Source organism: Panthera onca, chromosome C1 (assembly GCF_046562875.1).
Source record: "Panthera onca isolate mPanOnc1 chromosome C1, mPanOnc1 haplotype 2, whole genome shotgun sequence".
Taxonomy (NCBI): domain Eukaryota; kingdom Metazoa; phylum Chordata; class Mammalia; order Carnivora; family Felidae; genus Panthera; species Panthera onca.
Genome location: NC_138346.1, coordinates 81,739,718 through 81,762,305, shown reverse-complemented (window position 1 = coordinate 81,762,305; position 22,588 = coordinate 81,739,718). Strand labels below are relative to the sequence as shown.

At 39.6% G+C, this 22,588-nt stretch overlaps 1 protein-coding gene across 9 annotated transcripts in view; it reads left to right on the top strand.

The window, feature by feature from the left end:
- The window catches only part of LYPD6B (LY6/PLAUR domain containing 6B), a 174,102-nt gene extending 153,002 nt beyond the window's left edge, over positions 1-21,100 (top strand). For all 9 annotated transcript variants that reach the window (XM_060626454.3, XM_060626447.3, XM_060626449.3 and 6 more), the window contains 4 exons: positions 12,302-12,452; positions 14,998-15,096; positions 18,491-18,621; positions 20,362-21,100. In XM_060626454.3, coding sequence (XP_060482437.1) covers positions 12,338-12,452; positions 14,998-15,096; positions 18,491-18,621; positions 20,362-20,526 — 510 coding nt within the window. In that variant the 5' untranslated portion in view covers positions 12,302-12,337 and the 3' untranslated portion in view covers positions 20,527-21,100. The remainder of the gene's footprint in view (positions 1-12,301; positions 12,453-14,997; positions 15,097-18,490; positions 18,622-20,361) is intronic.
- Positions 21,101-22,588: the final 1,488 nt, after the last annotated feature.

Sequence of the window (22,588 nt, the reverse complement as noted above, 5' to 3'; positions counted from 1 at the left end):
TTCTGTTATGTAGGCTTATAGGACAAGGAGAGAGAATGGCTGTCAGAACCCAGGAGAAGGTAGCTCTGGAGTTGGCCACCTGACAGGAACTGAGGGATGTGATAATAACCAGGCAGGGAGTGAGTCAGGGAACAGGTACCCCAGTCTCAGTCTCTTCCCATTCTCCAACCTCCCAGTTTCTGCCATTAGCCAAACCAAATTAGAAGCCCATGGGGAAAAAAAAAACTGTGAGTGGTCTTCATAACTTGGCTTCCTAAGGCACAGAGCAGCATGGAGAGGGATGGAGGTTGGGTCTCAAGGGGCAAAAGGTGAAACCCGGCAGGGTTCACTTCCCTTCCATCCTGTGAGGATAGCTTGGGAAGATGGTCATAGCATTTTTAAAGCCTGACATAGTGTGTGTTGAACAACATGTAAATAGACTAGGTTGTAGTTGGGTAGACCTTCAGTTGCTGAAAATAGAGTTCTTACAATCTCCACATGGTTAACCTAAAATCTACACAAACAATTGAAATGGAAGTTCTATTGGTAGAGAAAATGAAAACTTTTTAAAAAGTTTTTAATGTTTATTTCTGAGAGAGCACTAGTGGGGGGGGGGGGTGCGGTGCAGAGAGAGAGACACAGAATCTGAAACCTGCTCCAGGCTGAGCTGTCAGCACAGAACCCAACGTGCAGCTCAGACTCACGAACCGTGAGATCATGACCTGAACTGAAGTCGGACGCTTAACCCACTGAGCCACCCAGACACCGCTTTTTTTTCTTTTTTCAATTTATTTTTATTGGTAATGCCTACAGTTGTGTGAGACCTTTAGAAACTTTTAGCTTATTTACAAGTAAGGACTAAAACTTGTTGTGCCCAACCCAGTGCTAAGCAAGAAAGGATATGGTCTTATGTGCCCAGACAAACCCAAGCTTTTTTCAGAGTAGAGTCTAACCCATGGTCTGGAACAGACACGGTAAGGTTAAATGAATGAGAAATATTGGAACTAGGCCTTTAAAGAGGAGTTGTCAGTATGGGTAAGGATGCATGTGAGAGCACAGAACTTGTTGCTTTTTAAAGCAGACTTTGTAAGAACCATTGCATCTTATGTAAGCACAAAGAATACAGATTTATCAGAAAACAGACAAATGAAATGCTCAACTTAGGCCCATTGTGCCACGTGTGTTCTAGGGTAGTTTTCCTAAAATTGTTCTTCAGGGGAATTTTACAAACTTCTCTCATATATGCTCAGACAATCATAGAATTTGATAGCTGTAAAACGTGTATTGAATTTCAGTGTTGAGTAGGTGTTGCATGATCTTAATATTTTCCAGTGTGTCATCCATAGAAGAACCAACCTTAAATTTCTACTTTTAGCTTTCCAACTGATTTAATAATTTGACAAAAACAGCAATGGGTAGGGACTTATTTCTTTTCCTTCAATTTTCATGACTTTCTGCAAAACAGATATTTAATATCTCTATTTTACTGAGAGGGAAACAGTCTCAGAGAAATAGAGGGGTTTGTTAGAGTAGATCAAACAAGTGACAGAATCAGAACTTGCACCCAGGCCTGCGTGCCTACAAAGGCCATTCTTCCCCCATTATACTAGACAGCATTTACACTTGACTTTATCCTTGTGGGATTATGAACCACTGCTTAAATGCAGTTTTTCTTGTTGCAATTAAAACACTATTTAATGCACATAATTTTTCAGTTTCCTCTGGGAATATGAAATTATGCACATATATATCTTTATATATGTACATTTCCTTCTGCTCCAAGCGGTAATAGTGACAATTTATAGAGCAAGTGACATGCTGTAACTTTGTTATATATGCAGAATGCAGAAATTTTTTATTAGGATTGCTTTTATAAGCTTGTCAGCTTCCAGAGAGTTCTTTGAATAATCTGTCCTGAATTTTGTGACTATGCAAAAGTCAGCATGATAGTCTTTTGCCAAAGCACATAGTTTATTGTTGTTTTTTTAAATGCCCTCCTGTTTTCAGAATGAAACCCACGAACATGTCCTTTACTTGTGTGATATATTTTTAGCTGTAGAATCGAGAATAAAGTTGAGCTAGTGGGAGCTCTATAAACAATGGTCAGTGACATTAAGCCCTAGCACAGAAGAAAGATGACAAGCCAAATGTATAGTAACAATTCTATATCCTGAAGATCTCCCAACTGAAAGATAACAATATGGGTCCTGGAAACAGCTGACATGATTGGCAATACAGTCTTTTATACAGAGTTCTAGGGACACTTTTACAACCTGGCACATAATTAGCACTTAAACAGTCAAGTCATTCAATAAAATAGATCTATGTTTGTGTAGAAGCACATACGTACATGTATGTATGTGGGTGTGCATATATGCATGCACACATATCCAAATGAATTTATTGCCGAAGATTTCTGTTTTGGTATAGACATTCTCTTATGTTAGAATTTATACAGAGAGGTTCAAATGAGAAGGACATCTGTATGAACGCTTTATTTTTATGGTCCCTTTTTTATGTCAGCTGAGACTAAATGAAGTCAAAAGTCCTAGCCATCGCCTGTATGCTGACCCTGAAAGCTAAATTTTCTCAGTTGAGTTGTGTATGCCACATATTAGAGAATGCATGCTCGGCATGAAACATTCCTCCACTCAACGAATGTAGAATAATGGATTCTTAGCCAGCTGTTGGACATTCCAGCCTAGATTTCTATTATGAGAGCTTTGATTGGTTATTAAAAGAAATGGGTTCGGCAAAGCAAGCAAGGATATGGAACATAAAAACAATGTCTTCCATGCCCAGCCTTTGTTGCTGCTTGGTTTATGTCTATGTAGTTCTGCCAGTGGAATTGCTCGTTAACAGTACCAAACACCTGTGCGCCCACAGCTTCCCTGCAGAACTTCAGTCCACTTGTATCTTTCTCTCAAATTTAAAGACCCCCTGCTTCCATGGAAAAGAAAATAATCTCTCTCATTTGCCTCCCTGATAGCAGAAATACCTCTATAGAATTAATATATGCCCTTGGCTTTTTTTTTTTTTTTTTTTTTTTTTTTTTTTTTAAGAAATGGCCAATTGAAGGATGCCTCTGCAGCTCTTTGAAACAAATTTCAGGCATTATCCATATGTTGTTTGGTGCTCTCTGTATAACACATAGTGCCCATTAGTTTGAGAATTAAATACCAGGAAGAGTTTCCTTTTATCAAATAATGAGAATATGTGTCCCATATGCATCTCCCTTAACGCCTGAAAGGTACAAAGTGAAATGTAATGCACAGCAGAAACACCATACATGGAAGTTTAGTGGTTCAGATCTTTCCTCTCTCAGGGTTTTTACTCTGTATTTTGAGAACCTTAACGTCGAAATGACTTGGTATAACCCTCCTAAAAATCATTTGTGGGTACAAACTGGGCAACAATTATTTCACCTATGTGAAGGATACTCTCAAATTTAATCAGTTAGCATATATTTATTAGGTTCCTACCATTTGTCTAAATAGTTCAATAAAACATGGCAAACCCATCTGGATTCTTTTTAAAAGGAGTACATTTTCCAATTCCCAATCATCTAAGCTTTTTAATCTTGTTCATGTGGAGTTCTTAACCTTCTCCTCTAGTGTCATCAAAGCCTTCTCAAAAAAGATGTAAACTTGTGTCTTTGACAAAAATGCAGCTGAAAAGCTATTACTTGGGAAGGGTTTTTTTAGGTTTTTTTTCTTAACATTGGAATCACATTTAGAAAGTTGCCTTTAAAATTGATTAGACTATTTTCTACCCATTGAACACTTATTGCCCCGTATTAACTCATGATTAGCTTTAAGGTTGATTTCCATAATAACAATATTTTAATGTTAGCACTGTTTTTAGATATTATTTTGTCAGGTTGTATATAGTAGAAAAAACCATCTTTAGCCTACAAAATGTACAGCCTTATGCTTAGAAATGAAATATTCATTTCTGTGAAGTTTTGATCCTACGATGAGATTTTTAAAGTTATCCTTGTAAACATTATAGCAGGGATCTGAAATATGGGAATACTGTATTACATATGACTTTTTATGGTATAACTGGAATTCTTCATTAATATCCTTCCATAGAAATCATAAAATCCTAGAAGGGGAAGGAACCTTGTCCGTCATTCATTCCAACTTTTCATTTGGTTGCAAGAAAGATAATTCCTGAATCCCGTTTAGAAATTAGTGCATAGAACTCAACACTATTTACCAGATTTGGTCCAGCTAGTATGGAATGGAGCTGGACAGTTATATCTCTTGATCTTATCTCTGTTCTCCTGCTAATGATATCTGAAGAACTGGGAAGGAAGATACATGAGGGGAAGCAGACACTTAACATTTCTTTAATGCCATCTAAGTGAAAGGTACTTTATGTAATTATACCCAATCCCCACAACAGCTTAAGAAATTTATCTACATGGCTCTAAGCCTCACTTATCTTATTGACAAATGGGGTTATGTGGCTAGTAAATGTAGAAACAATTTGTAATTTTCATAAGAAATTGAAGATGACACTAAGAAATGAAAAGACATTCCATGCTCATGGATTGGAAGAACAAATATTGTTAAAATGTCTGTACTACCCAAAACAATGTACACATTGAATACAATCCTATCAAAATATCTATCAAAATCCTATCAAAATACCATCAGCATTTTTCACAGAGCTAGAAAAGACAATCCTAAAATTTGTGTGGAAGCACAGAAGACCCCAAATAACCAAAGCAACCTTGAAAAAGAAAAGCAAACTGGAGGCATCACAGTTGAGACTTTAAGTTATAATACAAAGCTGTAATAATCAAAGCGGTATGGTACTGGTGTAAAAATAGAAACATAGATCAATGGAACTGAATAGAAAACCCAGAAATGAGCCCACAACTATATGGTCAATTAATCTTTGGCAAATCAGGAAAGAATATCCAATGGGAAAAAGAGTCTCTTCAGCAAATGGTGTTGGGAAAACTGGACCATGTTCTTACACTATACACAAAAATAAGTTCAAAATGGATTAACGACCTAAATGTGAGACCTGAAAGCATAAAAATACTAAATGAGAACACAGGCAACTTCTTTGACATCAGCTGTAGCACCTTCTTTCTAGATGTGTCTCCTGAGGCAAGGAAAACAAAAGCAAACTTCAAAAAAAAAAAAAAAGCATCAAAATAAAAAGCTTCTGCACAGTGAAGGGAACAGTCAACAAAACTAGAAGGCAGCCTGTGGAATGGGAGAAGATATTTGCAAATGACATATCTGATAAAGGGTTAGTATCCAAAATCTATAAAGAATTTATAAAACTCAACACCCAAAAACAAATAATCCAGCTTAAAAATGGACCAAAGACATGAGTAGACATTTTTTTCAAAGAAGACTATACAGATGGCCAACAGACACATGGAAAGATGCTCACTGTCACTCAGCATTAGGAAAATGCAAGTCAAAACTATAATGAGGTATCACCTCACGCCTATTATAATGGCTAAAATCCACAATAGAAGAAACAAGTATTGGCAAGGATGTGGAGAAAGGAGAACCTTCTTGCACTGTTGGTGTGCGTGCAAACTGGTACAGCCACTCCGGAAAATAGTATGGAGCTTCCTCAAAAAGTTAAAAATGGAACTCCGCTACAATCCAGCAATTGCACTACTAGGTGTTTACCCAAAGGATACAAAAATACTGATTTGAAGGGATACATGCACACTGGTGTTTATAGCAGCATTATCAACAATAGCCAAATTACAGCAACAGCCTCCATGTCCATCAACTGATGAATGGATAAAGATTGGAGGGGTGTGTATGTGTGTGTGTGTGTATATATATATATGTGTATACATATATATCTCTATATCTCCTTCTTTATATACATACACACAGGAATATTACTCAGCCATAAAAAAGAATGAAATCTGGCCATTTGCAATGACATAGATGGAGCTAGAGAGTATTATGCTAACTGAAATAAGAGAAAGACAAACAGCATATAATTTCACTCATATGTGGCATTTAAGAAACAAAACAAATGAGCAAAGCGGGGGGAAGGTGGGGGTGGAAAGAGATAAACCAAGAAACAGACTCTTAACTATAGAGAACAAATTGATGGTTACCAGCATGGAGGTAGGTGAAGTATGGGTGAAATAGATGATGGTGTGATGAGCACTGGGTGTTGTATGGAAGTGTTGAATCACTATGTTGTACAGCTGAAACTATTATGTTGTATGTTACCTAACTGGAATTTAAACAACTTTTAAAAAATGCTGATCCTGTAAAACAAAACAAAAAGGAGAACCAGAATTTTATTCTGGGTGCCCTTTCTGAATCTAAAGCCCATTGTTTTTCCTCCTCTCTAAGATGATTGTATTAACCCTTGGCAGACACATCTCAAATTGAGTTTTTGGCCCCAGTAATGTATGTGAGTACAGACATTGTGTCTCTTATTTATTGTTTTCTGAGTGCTTAGCAGAATACCTGGTATAAATGCAAGATTTATCATCCTAATATTTTCAAGATTTGGATAAGCTGGTATGAGTGGTTGAATCATGATCCTACTTTTTCCTAGTGAATGTTGTTAAGAATAAAGTCCATGGTACTCCGTGGGTATTTTGTATTTTCAGAGGAAGATAATGGATTGGGTGGGTATAAGGTAAAATTCTCTCTTGTATTGTGCTTCCGGCACTTAAAAAAGCTAGATTAAATATCTCTAAGGAAATTCCTATTTTTTTTTTAATTTTTTTTTTTTAACGTTTTTATTTATTTTTGAGACAGAGAGAGACAGAGCATGAACGGGGGAGGGTCAGAGAGAGGGAGACACAGATTCTGAAACAGGCTCCATCCAGGCTCTGAGCTGTCAGCACAGAGCCCGACGCGGGGCTCGAACCCACGGACAGTGAGATCATGACCTGAGCCGAAGTCGGACGCTTAACCGACTGAGCCACCCAGGCGCCCCAGGAAATTCATATTTAAACTTAGGAGGACAATAGAACTTTTTGTGTACCAGAAATAGAACACCTGTTAGAGAAGGTAGAAGCTGCAGCGTAGGAGCTGGGCTCTCGATGCCCAGGTAGGTTAGCAATTGAAACCCCAGTCCCCCTGCAAGGAAGGGAACTACAACAGGGTCTCGGCATAGATCCCATGAACACTGTTCTTAAATGTAACAGGAACCAGAGTGTCTCCATTGGCCAACCTGGCCTAATAGCCAGAAGCAAGTAACACAATCCTTGTTGCAGGTTATAAAGTTTTTTGGTTTGGGCAGATTTCTTCTTTTGAGAGGAGTGTTTTCATCTATTCTTGTCCTTCTTAGTAAAATTTCAGCACTCATTTTGAATTTCCACTTGGCCTTCTATTCTTTTTACAAGGGAAACCGGGCCTATTAAAGTTTGTCATTAAAGTGTCTTACTGCGGGATAAGTGATGCTTTCAGGAAAGTGTGAATATGAGTGTTGATGGGCATGTTGGACTTAGTAGAGCTGCTTCCTCTAAATTATCCATTTCATTTGTTTTATTGGCAGTTGGAGTTAGCCTTGGCTTGCTGACTCATTTTTAGCAACTGTGCAGGAAGTACCAGTATTTACCACATTGTTTGGTCTCTTCTTTTTCAAATCTCCCTTTGAGTCCATTCCTTTTGAGACCATTTCTTCATCTTTGGACATTCCATCAACTCCTTACTGCCCACAATCTTTGTCTTGTTAAGAAAAGAGTTCCTTAAGATCATAGCTAAGATGTTGGTTCTATTTAAAGAAAAAAAGTATTTATTGCATATTTACCATGCACTGAGCCTAGACCTAGGGAATTAAAAAATAGTTTAAAAAATAATGTAGGTCATTTCCCTACCCCAAAAGAGAGTTTATGATGTCAAGGACATGCTGCTTGTTGAAACCCCCCATCATCTTTGCATATTTTCCGTGGAGACAGAAAATGCCACATGTAGGATAAGATGCTGATTATTACTCAGACCTGGGAAATAGTCAAGCTTCTGGACCAAGTGCCGTGTAGGTCCTTTACTCTGGGCAGTAATAGGCCAGGTGGGCTTTGCAAATGTACACATCTGGCTACCTGCCATTCCCTGGAGTACCTGAGAGTTGCCCATCTCTGTTGAATCTGCCTTTGCAGAAAGTACCCCTTTCTTTTGGCATTCTGGAGCATATCCTACTTGCCAAAGAGAGGATCATAAACCAAATGGAAGACCAGCACCACAGATGAGGGGTTTCTGACCAGGCCTACCATCTGTGGGAAAAAAATGGATAAAAATATTGTGCTCTGCTGGGGAGGAATGATTTGAGCCATCCTTGAAGTTGAGTGTATACCAGATACCTAATGTATATGTGGAACTTTCTTAGTGTCAAATATAAAACCATCTAAGTCACAGGAAGCCAAATCCTGACAGTTATATTCTGAAACGGCAAGCAGCAGTTCTTAACTGTTATGTTAAGATTAACAGATTCCTTAACAGATTCCTTTTGAGATCCTCAGCCCAGGGGGAAAAAATCTATATAGACACAATATTTTGCAAATAACCCTAACAAGCTTACAAGTCACCCCTCCCCGCTCTGAAGAACTCTGCTCTGTGTGATGGTCCTGGAGAAAATTCCAGAATGGTTTAGTCTGACTCATCTTAAAGACTTCTTTTTTTTCCTTCTGGAGCAATATACAAGCTCTACTGTAACCTTGTTCTGCAACAAAGACTGCAGTGAGAGCCTACTCAGCAAAGTCTCAGCAGATAATTTTTAGTTCAGAGTCTCCGTGAAATGATTCTAAATGTAAAACAACTTTCAGATACCATAGTTAGTCATTTGCTTTTTCATTATCCTAATGTCTTTTGGTTGTGAAAGATAAAACAGTCATGTTAGCACAAACCTATCCACTGCAGAATAGATAGAGATAGATATAGGTACTTAGGGGAAAGCAGTATTGGTAATAGATTATAAAGCCGGCTCTGGAAAATAGCAGACATTTTTATTTAGTGTTTTGTTTGTTTGTTTCATTTGATAGGTAAAACCTTTGCAGTTCTGGCAAATTTTGATACAATAAGGCTATGCTGTTTTAGCTAAAAATGGAAATAAAAATATACTAGTCCATATGGCAACTTTTCACTGTTGTTTTGATGGGGTTACTGTGTTCAAGGCAGTGTGCTAGGATCTTTACACACATTGTCTCCTAAGCTCACTTGTACAATGGTAATGATGCCACTTTCCCTACAGTCCTGTTTTGAAGAATGGAAAAAACAAAATACAAATCTAATCCTTGGGTTTGCTGTTCATTTGGTTGTTTTAAAGTCGTCTGCCATCCAATCACTCTTTTATTCAGAGAAACCTTCGTGAATCCTAAATTCCTCTATGTTGTCTGTTATTGGCATCCCTTTATTCTGGGAGTGAGAAATAAGGCTAGGGATTTGGCACCTGTTGCTCTGCAGAGACCAAGCATTTTTTCAAAATCAGATAATCTAAAACCAAACAGTTCCTTGGTTTTGTTAGATCCCAAATCCTTGCCATGGCCTGTAAGTAAGTGCCTGTATGATCTGGTCCCACCACCTCTGACTTTGTTCCTGCCCCCTCCCCCCCTGCACGTGCACTTCTTCCTATCTTGAAATCCTAGTGTCTTTTCCCTTGATTCTTTGCTTGGGTGGTTTCTTCTCATACTGGGTCCACTGTATATGTAAAGTAGGTCCTCCTATTCACCCATACATCTCTCTATTGTACTAATCTCAGAATCATGACTATCTGAAATTACATTTTCCCCATAGTTAGTGTCTGTCTTCTCCTTCTAAAATGCACACTTCATGAGAGCAAAGACCGTGTTGGAGGTCCAGTAATAACAATTTCTTTCTATGCACTACATGTCAGTAATGACATTTGAATGAATAAATGAGCTTCTATCTCACATAGAGATTACATGAGAAAAACCAGGGGTTCTGACTTGTGATTCCTGTTTGGAGATATGTTCTTAACAGTGAATGCTACCTAGTGAGGATTGAAAAATGGCGAACACAGCTAATTAGATAAGTGCTTTATGTGTATTAACTAATTCCTACAACCCTATGAGGTAGGTATTAATATCATTACTTCCATTTTATAGATGCAAAAGTTGTGGTACAGAGAGGTCAAGGAACTTTCACCAGTCTACAAAGAGAGTAGGTTTAGAAGCAGGTATTTGAGCCTGTACTCTACCTGAACGTGCCCATGTGCCCAGCACTCGGCTGAGTGCTTCATACACATGATGTCATTTAGTCTGTGCTTCTATACTCTGAGGTAGGGACTGTTATTGTACCTCTTCTACAGATGGGCAAGCCGAGGCTTGGAAAGTTGAAGCAATTTGTCTGAGGTCCCATATTTGTTAGTGATGGAAAAGGGACTGAATGTAGACGATAGCACTCTGAAATGTATAATCTTAGGCATTATTTCCATATTACTTGAATGTGGGTGCTATTGGAACACAATGAATTTGAGATTTGTGAAAAAGGAATGAGTCTCTCCTACTCAAAGTTTCTCCACTGGTGTAAAGCAGGGGTCTTCATTCCTTGGCTCCAGATTCACAATGAATATAGAGTAGTCCAGCTTAGAGAAAGGAATACGAGAAGGAGAATTTGTACCAGCATAATGACTCGTCTGTAAGGAATAATAAAGTTAGCTATAAAAAACGTCCATTTCTTCAGAAAGAGCATAAAAATAAGATTTAGAAATCTAATAACTGTGAATGATCAATTTTGGTTTCTAAAATGAACCAGGACAGAATTTTATATATGTATTTACATATCAGTAGGTCGCATTCTGCCGTGAGCTGAAATGCAGTATAGGAGGTTTAGCCCTATTGGCTTTTGAAACCTTCCAGGTTCCTTTACACTGAGTACTTCTTAGAGACTATGTTCAATTGGTGGCAGAAGCCATCTATAGGGATGGGGATGCTGTTGGCTATATTTTGTCTGCTATCTAGTTCCATCTTTGTAGGTAGGCATTATTAGCTATACACACAAAACCAATATACTCACAACACAAGAGGGAGAGGTAAAATCCCTAGATTCTGTGCGTTATTATCCTGGCTTCAAACAAAATATCCATGTGAAGGATTATGCTCATATGTGCAGAGATCAAACTTTTCTTCTTTGAAAAATTTCCTAAACCCACAGAGACCGGCTGATTCAGCAAGAAGAAAATAAATTCAGGCAATATTATTGAACTCTAAGGTTCTAGCATTTTCACAGACTTGTATTACAAGTGCTGTTACTTTCACAATCCTATGTGATTCTACCTGAGCCTATATTTGATGCTTACAATTATCCAAACGTGTGGGCAGAATGGGTGTTATTAAACCACTTTGCAGATGAGGAAATTGAGGTTAATAGAGCTTAAAGAGCTTGCCCAAGGTCAGACAGCTAATAAATAGCAGAGCCAATACCTGAACCAAAGTCTTTGGACTCCAAGTTACATCCTTTTCTGCTTCCCACACCTCTCCATTGCCAAAGAGAACCTGTTTGTGGTGATCCTGTATGTTCTCAGCATGTCTCCTGAAGATTTTCTTACTACCAGGTCTGCTTCTAGAGGGTAGAACCAGTGGGACTTAAGATGTACTGTCTTCCTCGGTGCGCTGCGGACGTCTGTTGTTTCACTGGGTATCAAACCTACTTCACCTCTTTGAAAGCAGAAGCAGTATTTGTGGGCTAAGACTAACATCACATCAGCATTTCAGACAACCCTTACTCTGTGTTCTCTAGAACCTCCCGGCAGCTTGTTGCACCCAGTGTGACAGACACAGATGGGGATGGCATTGTCTTTGTGCTCTGGGGCCCAGCAGAGACTCTATTTCCCAAACTCGTTGTACATTTATGCACTGCCCTTCCTAGTGCTCTGACTCTTAAGGTTTCTTCCAGGTTTTGAAAGCGTTGCAAAATTTCTCAAACACAAGTGTTTACTCAGAGTATGGACTTGACAGGTAGGTGGTTCGGTAACTTCAGGTGAACGCGCCTCTGAACCCTGTTTGTTAAGTGATTGGCTGATTCAGCACAAAGTACGCCGGCTAGCCTCAGGCAGTGAGGGAATGGGGTGCGGCCACGCCCATGCTGTTCCTTGTTCTTCCCGAGCCTGAAAGGCCTTTGGGTGTCCTGCTAGAGCTTAACTGGCTAGTGCAGAGGCCTGACCAGTAGAAGGCAGTAATTACTTAGCTTTCATCTGTGAAAAAGAATGCAGTTTGCTTACAGGTGTGGGCCCTATAGAACAAGTAGATGGTTGGATAGATTTGAACAATCAGGCTTCCCAAATGGAAGCAAAGCCTGCTCCTCCTGACAAACAAAATACAGATAAATGCGACCAGTCTCTCTTTTCATTGTAGATGTGAGTTTTGGACTTTCCCATAACCAAGGTCAGAATGCTGCCCCTCCGTCATGCTCTGGCTGTAGCTGTTGTCCAGATCTTTATCTTGTCAGAAAACTGGGCATTGGCCAAGAACATCAACTTCTACAACGTGAGGCCTCCTCTGGACCGTAAGTAGTGGTTGTGTCCTGGTTCATGACTGTAGGGTCAGGGCGACAATTCGAAGTCCCTCTTTCCACCTATAATAACTTTGCCTGCTCTGGAATATTTGGTTTATACCTAGAATAAGCCAGAGAGTCTTCACTACTTTGGTGAGGAGGAGTAGTACATAATGACAGAAATTTTCTCCATTTCTTTAAAATGCTTTAGCTTTCTGCTGAAGTCTCAAAATGGTTCTTGGTTAAAATACTCTGTTTGGGGTGCCTGGGTGGCTCAGTTTAAGCATCTGACTTGGCTCAGGTCATGATCTCACGGTTCATGAGTTCGAGCCCCGCGTCGGGCTCTGTGCTGACAGCTCGGAGCCTGGAGTCTGCTTCTGATTCTGTGTCTCCCTCTCTCTCTCTGCCCTCCCCCTACTCACGTGCACTCGCTTGCTCTCTCACTCTCAAAAATAAATAAACATTTTTAAAAATGAAAAAGTAAAATAATCTCTTGAACACTGTCACCACGAATGGCTTAGCAGACAGTGTTCTTTGTTGATCTCTTCAATGGATAAGGATATTGGCTGTAGGAAGGAAGTTTCTCCGTATATAATTTATATATGGTTGTGGAGCCCAACATGAGGTTTGAACTCATGACCCTGATATCAAGACCTGAGCTGAGATCAAGAGTCAGATGCTCAACAACCAAGTCACCCAGACACCCCTAAATGATATATTCTTTCAAATGACCATTAACAATTTTGAAACAGATTTGTATATTTGAAATTAGGTGGGAAATAATACTTGGATTTTCATTAATATGCATAGTCACCACTAGAAAAGGCTGTATAAAATTCAACTTTTCCACTAATAAATAATAATATTGCTTCCACAGAAGCAAATATCAGTGAACATTATCTATAGGATAATATATTTTATATGCATACATGTGTATTTTTGTACTTTTATACATATATCATCTGCTTTCTCTCCTCAGACAAGTGAGACTTCTCTGATATACTTTATTAGAGAAAGATTATAGACATCTATTGGTACAAAGATGAATGGCTGTAGTTCCCACACCTGGAAGAGTATCAAAATCATGATAAAACCCTTTAAAACTACATATTCCTTGGTCCCCTCTGCAGAGGTTCAGTAGTCAGAAGGGTGGGATGTAAATTATTTTCTTTTCTTTCCCTCCCCCAAACCCTCTTCTTTTTAAAAAAGCTCTCCTGATACTATTCATGCACAGCCAGGTTTGGGACCCACTGTCTTTATACCACTTCTAAATGAAGCCTGTATATTACTCTTCTTCCCTTTGTGCTTTCTTTATTATTTGTGACACTGCGTGTGTGTGTGCATACACACATATATCACATATATACCACACACACCTTGAACTATCATTTATTATATGTTTCTAAACTGGTAATGATTGTATACTAATAACTTAATGACATGGCACAAACACATTTAGACTTTCATAAAATCTAAATTATAGACAAATTTTGAAACTTTAAGCCTAATAAAATTTTATGATTAAAAAAATCATTAAAAAAATAGAAATATTATTTGACTAACGTGATCAGTTTACTAGGATGGTCGGACATTTTCCTTAATCTTTATCCATTTTCTCCAAAAATGGAAGAATTGGAAGTTTTACATAAGGCTTTATGCCATGGCTTATAAAGAAATGTCAAATTTATTACACTTTTGACTTCTTGCCCATTAAAATAACAAGATACAAGGTTGGGGGAAAAAAACCACAAAAACCTAAAGACCAAAAGGACATTCTAGTTGCTTTCAATCCAGACTGCCAGCAGTCATAATTCCTGCTTTCTGTAACACCAGCATGAGCATAAGAGCCTGAGAATTGCTATCATCCTTACATTAAATGTTACATTCCTGATTGAGGTCTAATGTTGTGATAATTGACGTATATCAAGTGAGATTACTTGATTGAGGTTGAAGATGGCTATAATGGAAGTGCGTGTAGACAGAAACCAGCAGGATTTGATGTGCCAGGGACTATGCTAGATATTTTTTATTGCAGCCTCCTGTTTAATCTTCATGATTCCTCTGCAAGTCATGGGGATCTTCACTGTTAGCATTTCTCTAAATATTATTATTTCCTGGAAGTTAAAAATGGTAAAGCTACTCAGTAGGAAGAACAGAATTCAAGCTCAGGTTAATCTGACTCCAGTTCTTTTCAGGGGCCACACTAAACCAAATCATTGGTTCCAATCCCGCCACCACCCTTTCCTGTGTTCTCAACCCCCACTTCTTCCCAAGTTATAAATTGTAATGAAACAATACCATGGGTGTTTCAAAGTGGCTTGTGGAACCATTTTCATTACTCTATAGTAGATAAGCATAGACAAAATATTTAAAGAAAAGAGAATAAATATGCCCCGAAGTCTGGCAGTTAACTCCAGCTCCTTGGCAACGAAAACTCTAAGGATGATGGTTTGTAAATTTCGTTTGATCTAATAAAAGTTGCTAATTTGTGCCATCTTTGATGTTTAAAATTTTTGTCTTTTTTAACCTTTGTTTCACTGTGCATTTTTCTTTAAAGCTACGCCATTTCCAAATAGCTTCAAGTGTTTTACCTGTGAAAATGCAAGGGATAATTATAACTGCAATCGATGGGCAGAAGACAAATGGTGCCCACAAAGTAAGTGCACTGAGTTTGGAACACTCTCTGGTGATTATACCTCATTTAGGTCTCTCTTAACTGGCCGTGAGCAGACCTGCCTTATATAATGGGATTAGCATATATCAACACGCTGATGATGTTATATCAAAATCAGATTTCTTTTAGTAGACTGTGCAGGTATCAGACTACTCTGAGAGTACTTGGAAACTGATGGTATAACCTCAGTTTGTGTGTGCTGTGTGTACCTCCAGGGAGGATTTCTTAAATAGTATTTATCAAGCAGAACAAATAGTCCACAGTGTTGTCTTAGGCATTCTAAGAATTTCAGAAATGCTTGATACCTCTAGAAAAGTCACACTTACTGGCTAAAGCAAAGAAGGGTTTTTATACTCTTGAGATACATTGGTGCCTTGATAACTCATTCATTCATTTGACAAACATTTGAGAACTTTTTAGTTTGCTTAGCTCCCGGATACATCCCTAGTGGTTGGGGACAAAAGTAGAAGGGAAACCAAGTGGGGTCTTTTATTGTCTTTAGGCAGGAGAAGATGACAACCGGGACTATGGTGGTAGGGATAGAGGGACAAGAAGTCGAATGATTTAACATATATAAACTTGGAGGTAAAGCAGACAGGATGTGCTGAGGGATGATTTGGAATTGGAAAGCTCTACTCAGCTATAAGATGAGGCTATTCAGATTTTTAGGAAGTACTATTTTTTAGGTTTTCAGACCTAAAAGGCCAAGAAAAGCAAACTGACCAACCAACAAACTCTTCTAGAGCTAAAGATTACCAGTTTGGGTGTACTATTACCTTGACTCTTTTGGAAATCTTTGTACCATATTCTATAAAGCAGTAAAATAGCCTTACCTCTTCCAGATAAAGCCAGTGTATGGTACCAATGATTAGTACACACTGCAGACCTCTATGGTGCCTGAGACTCTTAGGCTGTAAATTAGCACAAATGGTTGTGACATCTACTTGGAAAGTATTTTTCTTTTTTTTTAATGTGTATTTATTTGGAGAGAGAGGGAGAGCGAGCAAGCATGAGTGAGAAGGGGAGAGGAAGAGAGAGAGAGAATCCCAAGCAGGCTCCACATTCAGCATGGAGCCAGATGTGGCGATCAATCTCACAACCACGAGATCATGACCTGCACCGATACCATGAGTGGGTCACTTAACTGAGCCACCCACGTGCCTCTGGACAGTATTTTTCATGATTTCTTTTCAAGAGTAATTAATTATTTTAATTTTGTCTTGAGGTTCTTTTACATTTCTGTAGAGTGACCTTAAATTGTGTGTGTGTGTTTGAGTACATTTATGTATCTTGTGCATTTGAAGATTTGTTTCTACATTTTGCACAGAAATTTATCTTAGTAATTGCAAAGTTTTTAAGGTTGGCTGATGCCTCTCTTTACTAATTTACTTCAGAGGGTGGGTACCATTCTTAGCTATTTGCTTTAAATGCCCCTGAAAACTGGGTGGTAAGGATTGTGACAGTAGCAAATTACGGCACTGATGTCCAACTCCTTGTACTTCGTCTTCATGGACTATATTATTTTGAATTGTATCCAAACACTGTTCCTACTAGGAACAGCACAGTGCTCTGATTTGTCATTCATGAATCAAAGCCGTCTTGAATGGGAACGTGCATGGATATTTCCGGGTTGCAGAGTTTCATCTCTGTTGAAACACGTGAGCAGAAGAAGGGAGCTGCAGCTTTCCATCAGCAAGGAAACGTCAGAGATGGGAAGGGTGAAGGAAGTTGGCTCTTCCAAGTCCAACTTGAAAACTTGACTCTTAACGAGACTGCCACGGAACGACCCTACATTCCAGTGTGCATGACAGTACATTTTTGACTGTGCTCCAGTCAAGCCCCAAAGATACTAACCATCTGGAATTCTACCTGAGGGTATAATTTCTTGCTTTTCAGTTAGTCATCATTTAGGGGCGTGATAGTCAACCATTTCTCGGGGGCAGACTGGCCCACAGCTATTGTTCTTTGTCAGCTCAGGTTTCCTTTTCACCTTAGAGCTTTACTTCTGTGGTCTGTCAGTGTTGTTAAGAGAGGTTCTCTGTGTAACAGGATATGACAAGAATGACATTTCTTATTTTATTTTAGCCTGGCTTCTATTCTGACTTTCTAGGGTGCTTTAGCATGTGTGGCATTTTATACGAACACATGCAGCTACCAGTTTCCGATTCTTCTTTATGTGAAGTATAGGTCGAAATGCGTTTCCCAAACATTCAGTGGTTCCCTGTCCTTCTAAAGGCAGAAGTCAGCTACTCTCCTAGAGCACAGCAAAGCATCATCTAGTTTAACACTAGGTATGCTGAGAGGCGGAATAGTGTTCTGGCTAAGAGTACAAACCCCAGAAAACTGCCTAGGTTAGAATCCTATCTTCCACCACCTTCTGTCTAAAGTAACTGTGGGCAAGAAACCGTGCCTTGGCTTTTCTATCTGTAAAATGATATTAATATGACTTGCCTTAAGGCTTATTGTAAGGATTGACTGAGTGAATACCTGTTAGAGTGCCTCGCTGATGGCGTGTTGATATTATTTGAAGCTTACCACAACCCTATCAAAATGTCGGACACTTGTTATCATCTTTTATTCAAAAGAAAATGAGCTTTAAGGACCTAATAGTGCTCACATATGACAGAATTCTCTAAAACCAAGTGCTCTCCACATTAGTCAGGTTTCCCCCCATTTTATGACATTCCTGCTGTAGTCCCTTCTCAATAAACTAAGGAGCATTGCATTGGTCTGAGATAACTGGAGAGAGATGCAAAACTGAAGTGGCGGGTCCTAGCATATTGAATGAAATCACTTTCTTTAAAAGTAGTAAAATGTGAGTACTTAAAGCTATAGGAAAAACTGTAGACATGAGCTCTGTGCAGGGAGGGGCAGAGAGAGTAGGAAAATGGGAATACTCCGGAAAAGTCAAACATGCAGGGAGGATTAGAGCATGAGTAAGAAGTGGATGGGTCAGGAAGGTGGTCTTGATGTATACTTTGAAGCACCTGTTTTCATTCTATTCTACCACGTCTGTTAGTATACGAGAAACAAATGCTGAATAATACACCAAGATGTGTTCTAACCCACTGCATTTTACGTTTACAACTCTCATTTTATTTTGGAGTTCTAGAACACGTGCTTCATAGGGAGACAGACAGAGACAGAGATGCTGGCACTCTCATATGAAATGAGCAGACCTAAGGTGCTGATGAAAAGCTTGTTCAACTTTTTTCTCAGCTTTAGCTGGCACCAAAGGAGAGGCATCCACTCCTGCCATTAAACTTCTTGCCTAGAAACCTAAGGATCATCCTGAGTTTTAGTCTTTCCCGAAGTGATTGTTGAGTTTCTCTTTTGCAGCGTGAAACATGACGTTGCCTTTTCTCCCCCTGCCTAGATACACAGTACTGTCTGACAGTTCACCACTTCACCAGCCATGGAAGAAGTACATCCATTACCAAAAAATGTGCCTCCAGAAGTGAATGTCATTTTGTTGGCTGCCACCACAGCCGAGATTCTGAACATACAGTAAGGAGTGTGTGTGTATGTGTAAGGTTACTGTCCTAAGGTTTTTCCTATTGGTCATTAGTTATACATAATGGAAAGGCAGGAAGGATAAAGTAACCTGTTGTATACATGTAGTCTTTAAGGAAAGACTCCCTTACAGTGATGTAGTGGAGACCAAAGAGAAATTGAAGACTTCCTGTCCTTCAACAAAAAATGTCACTAAAAACAAATGATAATTCCTGGACCACAGAGCTCCATCCTAGACCTCGAACTTGATTTGTTTGAAGTCTGTTCTGGAAGCCCAAGAGCCAACCATCCATGAGAGAGTGATGAACGCTACAGAACCCAGCTCATGTATTTTGTTTATGGCCAGATATCACCAAGAACAATGCACAGGGTAGCTGGGTTGTGGAAAGAGGGAAATGGGGATGTCTTTTACTAAGGAAACCTGGTCTTAACCCCTACCTCTGCTTAGATGGGGACATGAAAGTCTGAAAGAATTGATCTTAGTTTAATATGATGAAGTATAGATATATTTCAGATCAGTTGATCTCCTTAATTTTTTATCATTCTAAAATGAGCAATTTCACTCTTTTAAATGCCTGGAATTGTGAAATGTTTGACAAAAAATTACTTGAAAAGTATGTTAATTTTATGAGATTTTAGAATTTGATTTAGTTACTGTGTACAGAAAGTGCTTCTGATATCAGTAGCTTTTAGCTCTGGCAACGTTGGAGAGTCACCTGGGGAGTTTTCACAGCTATATTGGTGGTGGTCAGGGAACATCCCAGATCAGCTGAAACTGAACTTCAGGTGGGGTCTTGGGCATTAGGCTCTTTTTTCTTTCCTTTTTCTTTTTAAAAATTTTTATTTTTGAGAGAGAGAGAGAGAGAGAGAAACATAGAGTGCGAGTAGAGGAGGGGCAGAGAGAGAGAGGGATACACAATCCAAAGCAGGCTCCAGGCTCTGAGACATCAGCACAGAGCCTGATGTGGGGCTTGAACTCACGAACAGGGAGATCATGAGCTGAGCCACCAATAGAGCCACCCAGGCATCTCTCTTTTCTTTTTTAAAGTTCTCCAAGGAGATTCTGATGTTCTTGCTGCCAGGGTTGAAAGCAGCTGATAAAGACTTGTAGAGTTGCTGCCCTTTTCTTAGCCATCCTGGAAGCCTCTATGGATGGCTAAGTTTATCAGGTTGAAGCCTTGTACCAGGTATTATGACAGAAGATTGCTTCCTCTGAAAACACCTTGTGCTGTGAGGGAGCAAGCCTTTTCCACTCCTCAGCAGCCATAATTAGCAAGCCCTTGCTGTTGTAATGATAGAAATCAGTTGTTAGTATAGACAATACAAAGTCATTATTATCCCTTAACAAGTAGTACTGAGAAAGAAAATCAATGGCCAGCCCAAAAGGTTCCTAGCTTTCATTTTCATGTCAGTGTTTTTCCTTACAAACCTTAGAAGATTTGTCGACTCAATCAAGCAATCTTATTCAGTTTCTCCTCCTCTTTTTTCCTTTGCTTATGCTTGGCTTGCTACAGATAAATCACTGTTAAAATGAAAAGACTCTCAAGATAGTCCTTACTTTCGGGTTAGTGGGGGAAAGGTACTCAAGGGCCTGAGTGTCTCATAGACTGGATGAGTTGGGTAACTAATTCTGTCTGTCCTCAGCACTGTGGAAGCATTCTTTTGTTCTTTGTTTTGCCCTTCCACTCCTTCCCATTACTTACTCTTTCCCCTCTCCCCTTGCTTCTGTAACAGGAGTGTAGGTCTTGCTGTGAAGGAATGATCTGTAATGTAGAGTTACCCACCAACCACACTAATGCAGTCTTCGCCGTGATGCATGCTCAGAGAACATCCGGCAGCAGTGCCCCCACGCTCTACCTACCAGTGCTGGCCTGGGTCTCCGTGCCTCTGCTAACATGAAGCCACTGTTCCTAAGAGAGACAGAAACCGCCCTCCAAAGCACAAGCCAAAAATTGTGTGAACGCTGAACGTTTGAGTGAAGACCAGTCTTGCACTTGGTGAAGAGTGCACCTTGGACGACCACAAAGCAGAAGCCAGTTGTTCGCTGAGCTAAAGCACTCCTATGTCGGGCCACAGGATGGAGGAAGGGGATGTGGCAGGAAGTGAGGGGATTGTCTGGCTTCCAGGCTTCCTGGTCAGAGGGGCTGCATCTTGTCTCTTCTGCAGGGAGGATCCTGCCAGTATCTGCAACAGAGAGGTTGCAGCAGCCTGTTTTGGTCCTGCTGACCGGGCCTTTAGCTGAATGGACTGCTTGACCTCAAGACTCCTTCAGAAGCTGCTGGGTCAGACTCTCTCATTTCTGTGATTAGCTCAGAGTGTCCCTATGAAATCAACTCTTCCATCATGAGAAAGCAATTTTCCCACCAATGACAAAGTCAGTGAGAAAGGCAGCTAACTATAGGAAGAAAACTTCAGTTGAACTAATATGAAACCCATTTACTATTGTGGGGGGAAATAAAGCTTTTAAATTATACGGTATAGAATGCATGCTTGTGTGTTTCTTGACTGACCTGGCGACCTCGGATAAAACATTTACCAGTGTTGTAAAGGAGGTCACTGAAGTTAAGTTTCCATGCACCATGGGTGATCTATTCCAGCTTGAATTATGAAATTCTCTGCCAAAGTGACTTAGCTTTTTATTTTTCAGGAAGGATACTTCTTACGATGCTAAACAGTAATTAGTCAATTGAAAAGGTCAGGAAACCTTCCTGATGGAGGAGGATGAAGCCCTATCACATGTTGTACCCTCAGGGGTAGCAGCTTCACTTCAAAGAAACTGGCTAGAGGGCCCCTCCCCCATACAGTCAGCTTTTCTCTGAATGTCAGGGCCACCAAGAGAACCTTTCTAAAAACATGCTAAAATGTTTGGTCCCTTTGTCTCCTCTTTCCCTTTTATAATAGTCTCAGCAACTTCTGTTTTCAGAATCCTGATTTCCTGCCTTTGCAGTTGGGGTGAGCTCTAAACACTCTGCCCTTGTATGTATGGTGATAATGGAGTATTTTTGTTTGTTTGTTAATTGAGCATCTACCATCGGGAGACTGAGTACTCCATCAAGTCAGTCCATTAATGACACTATCCTTACCATGTGGGCTCACCTATGGTGGGAGTCTGCAAACTATGGTTCATCAGCCAAATACGTCCTACCACTTTTAGTCTGTTGGATTTCTGTAACAAATACACTATTAGTTTTGTGGCTTAAAAAAATTTTAATCCTTACAGTTCTGGGGGCTGAGAAGTCCAAGATCAAGGTGCCAGCAGATCGGGTGTCTGAGGAGGGCATTCTTTCTGGTTTGCAGACCACCATTTGTATTCATACAGGGCAGAATGCAGAGAGAGACTGGTCTCTTCATTCCCTTATATGGCACTATTCCCATTCATGAGGGCTCCACTTTCATGACCTAATTAACTCCCAGAGTCCTCATATCCAAATACTATCAAATTGGGAATTGAAGCTTCAACATATAAATTTTGAAGGGACACAAACATTCAGTTCCACAGCAGCCACCTATTTTTGTGAATAAAGTTTTATTTGGAACACAGACATGTCTTCATTTATGTATTGTCTATGGCTGCTTTCATGCTACAAACAGCAAGGAGGAGTAGATGCAACAGACAGTATATGGCCTACAAAGTCTAAAAGATTTGTTCTCTTGCCTTTTACAGTAAAACTTTGCTGATGCCTAACCTATGGATTGGTAAAACAGAATAGGGAGAAACCTGCTTGCTTTGCAGGGACCATGGTTCTTATATGGTGGTTACTCAGCCTGTGCAGTGGTTTGCCAAATTGCATCCTTTATATTCTTTGTCTTCTGCGTCAGTGAATTTTTCTTCTCTGTTTTGATTTTACTCCACTGATTTGATTCAGTTTTTAGTTGCTATGTGCTGATGTCAGGTGCTGGCCTATATGTGTCTGTCTTCTCGTCCTTGATGCACTGGGAGCATCTCGTCTTAAGGCTCTCT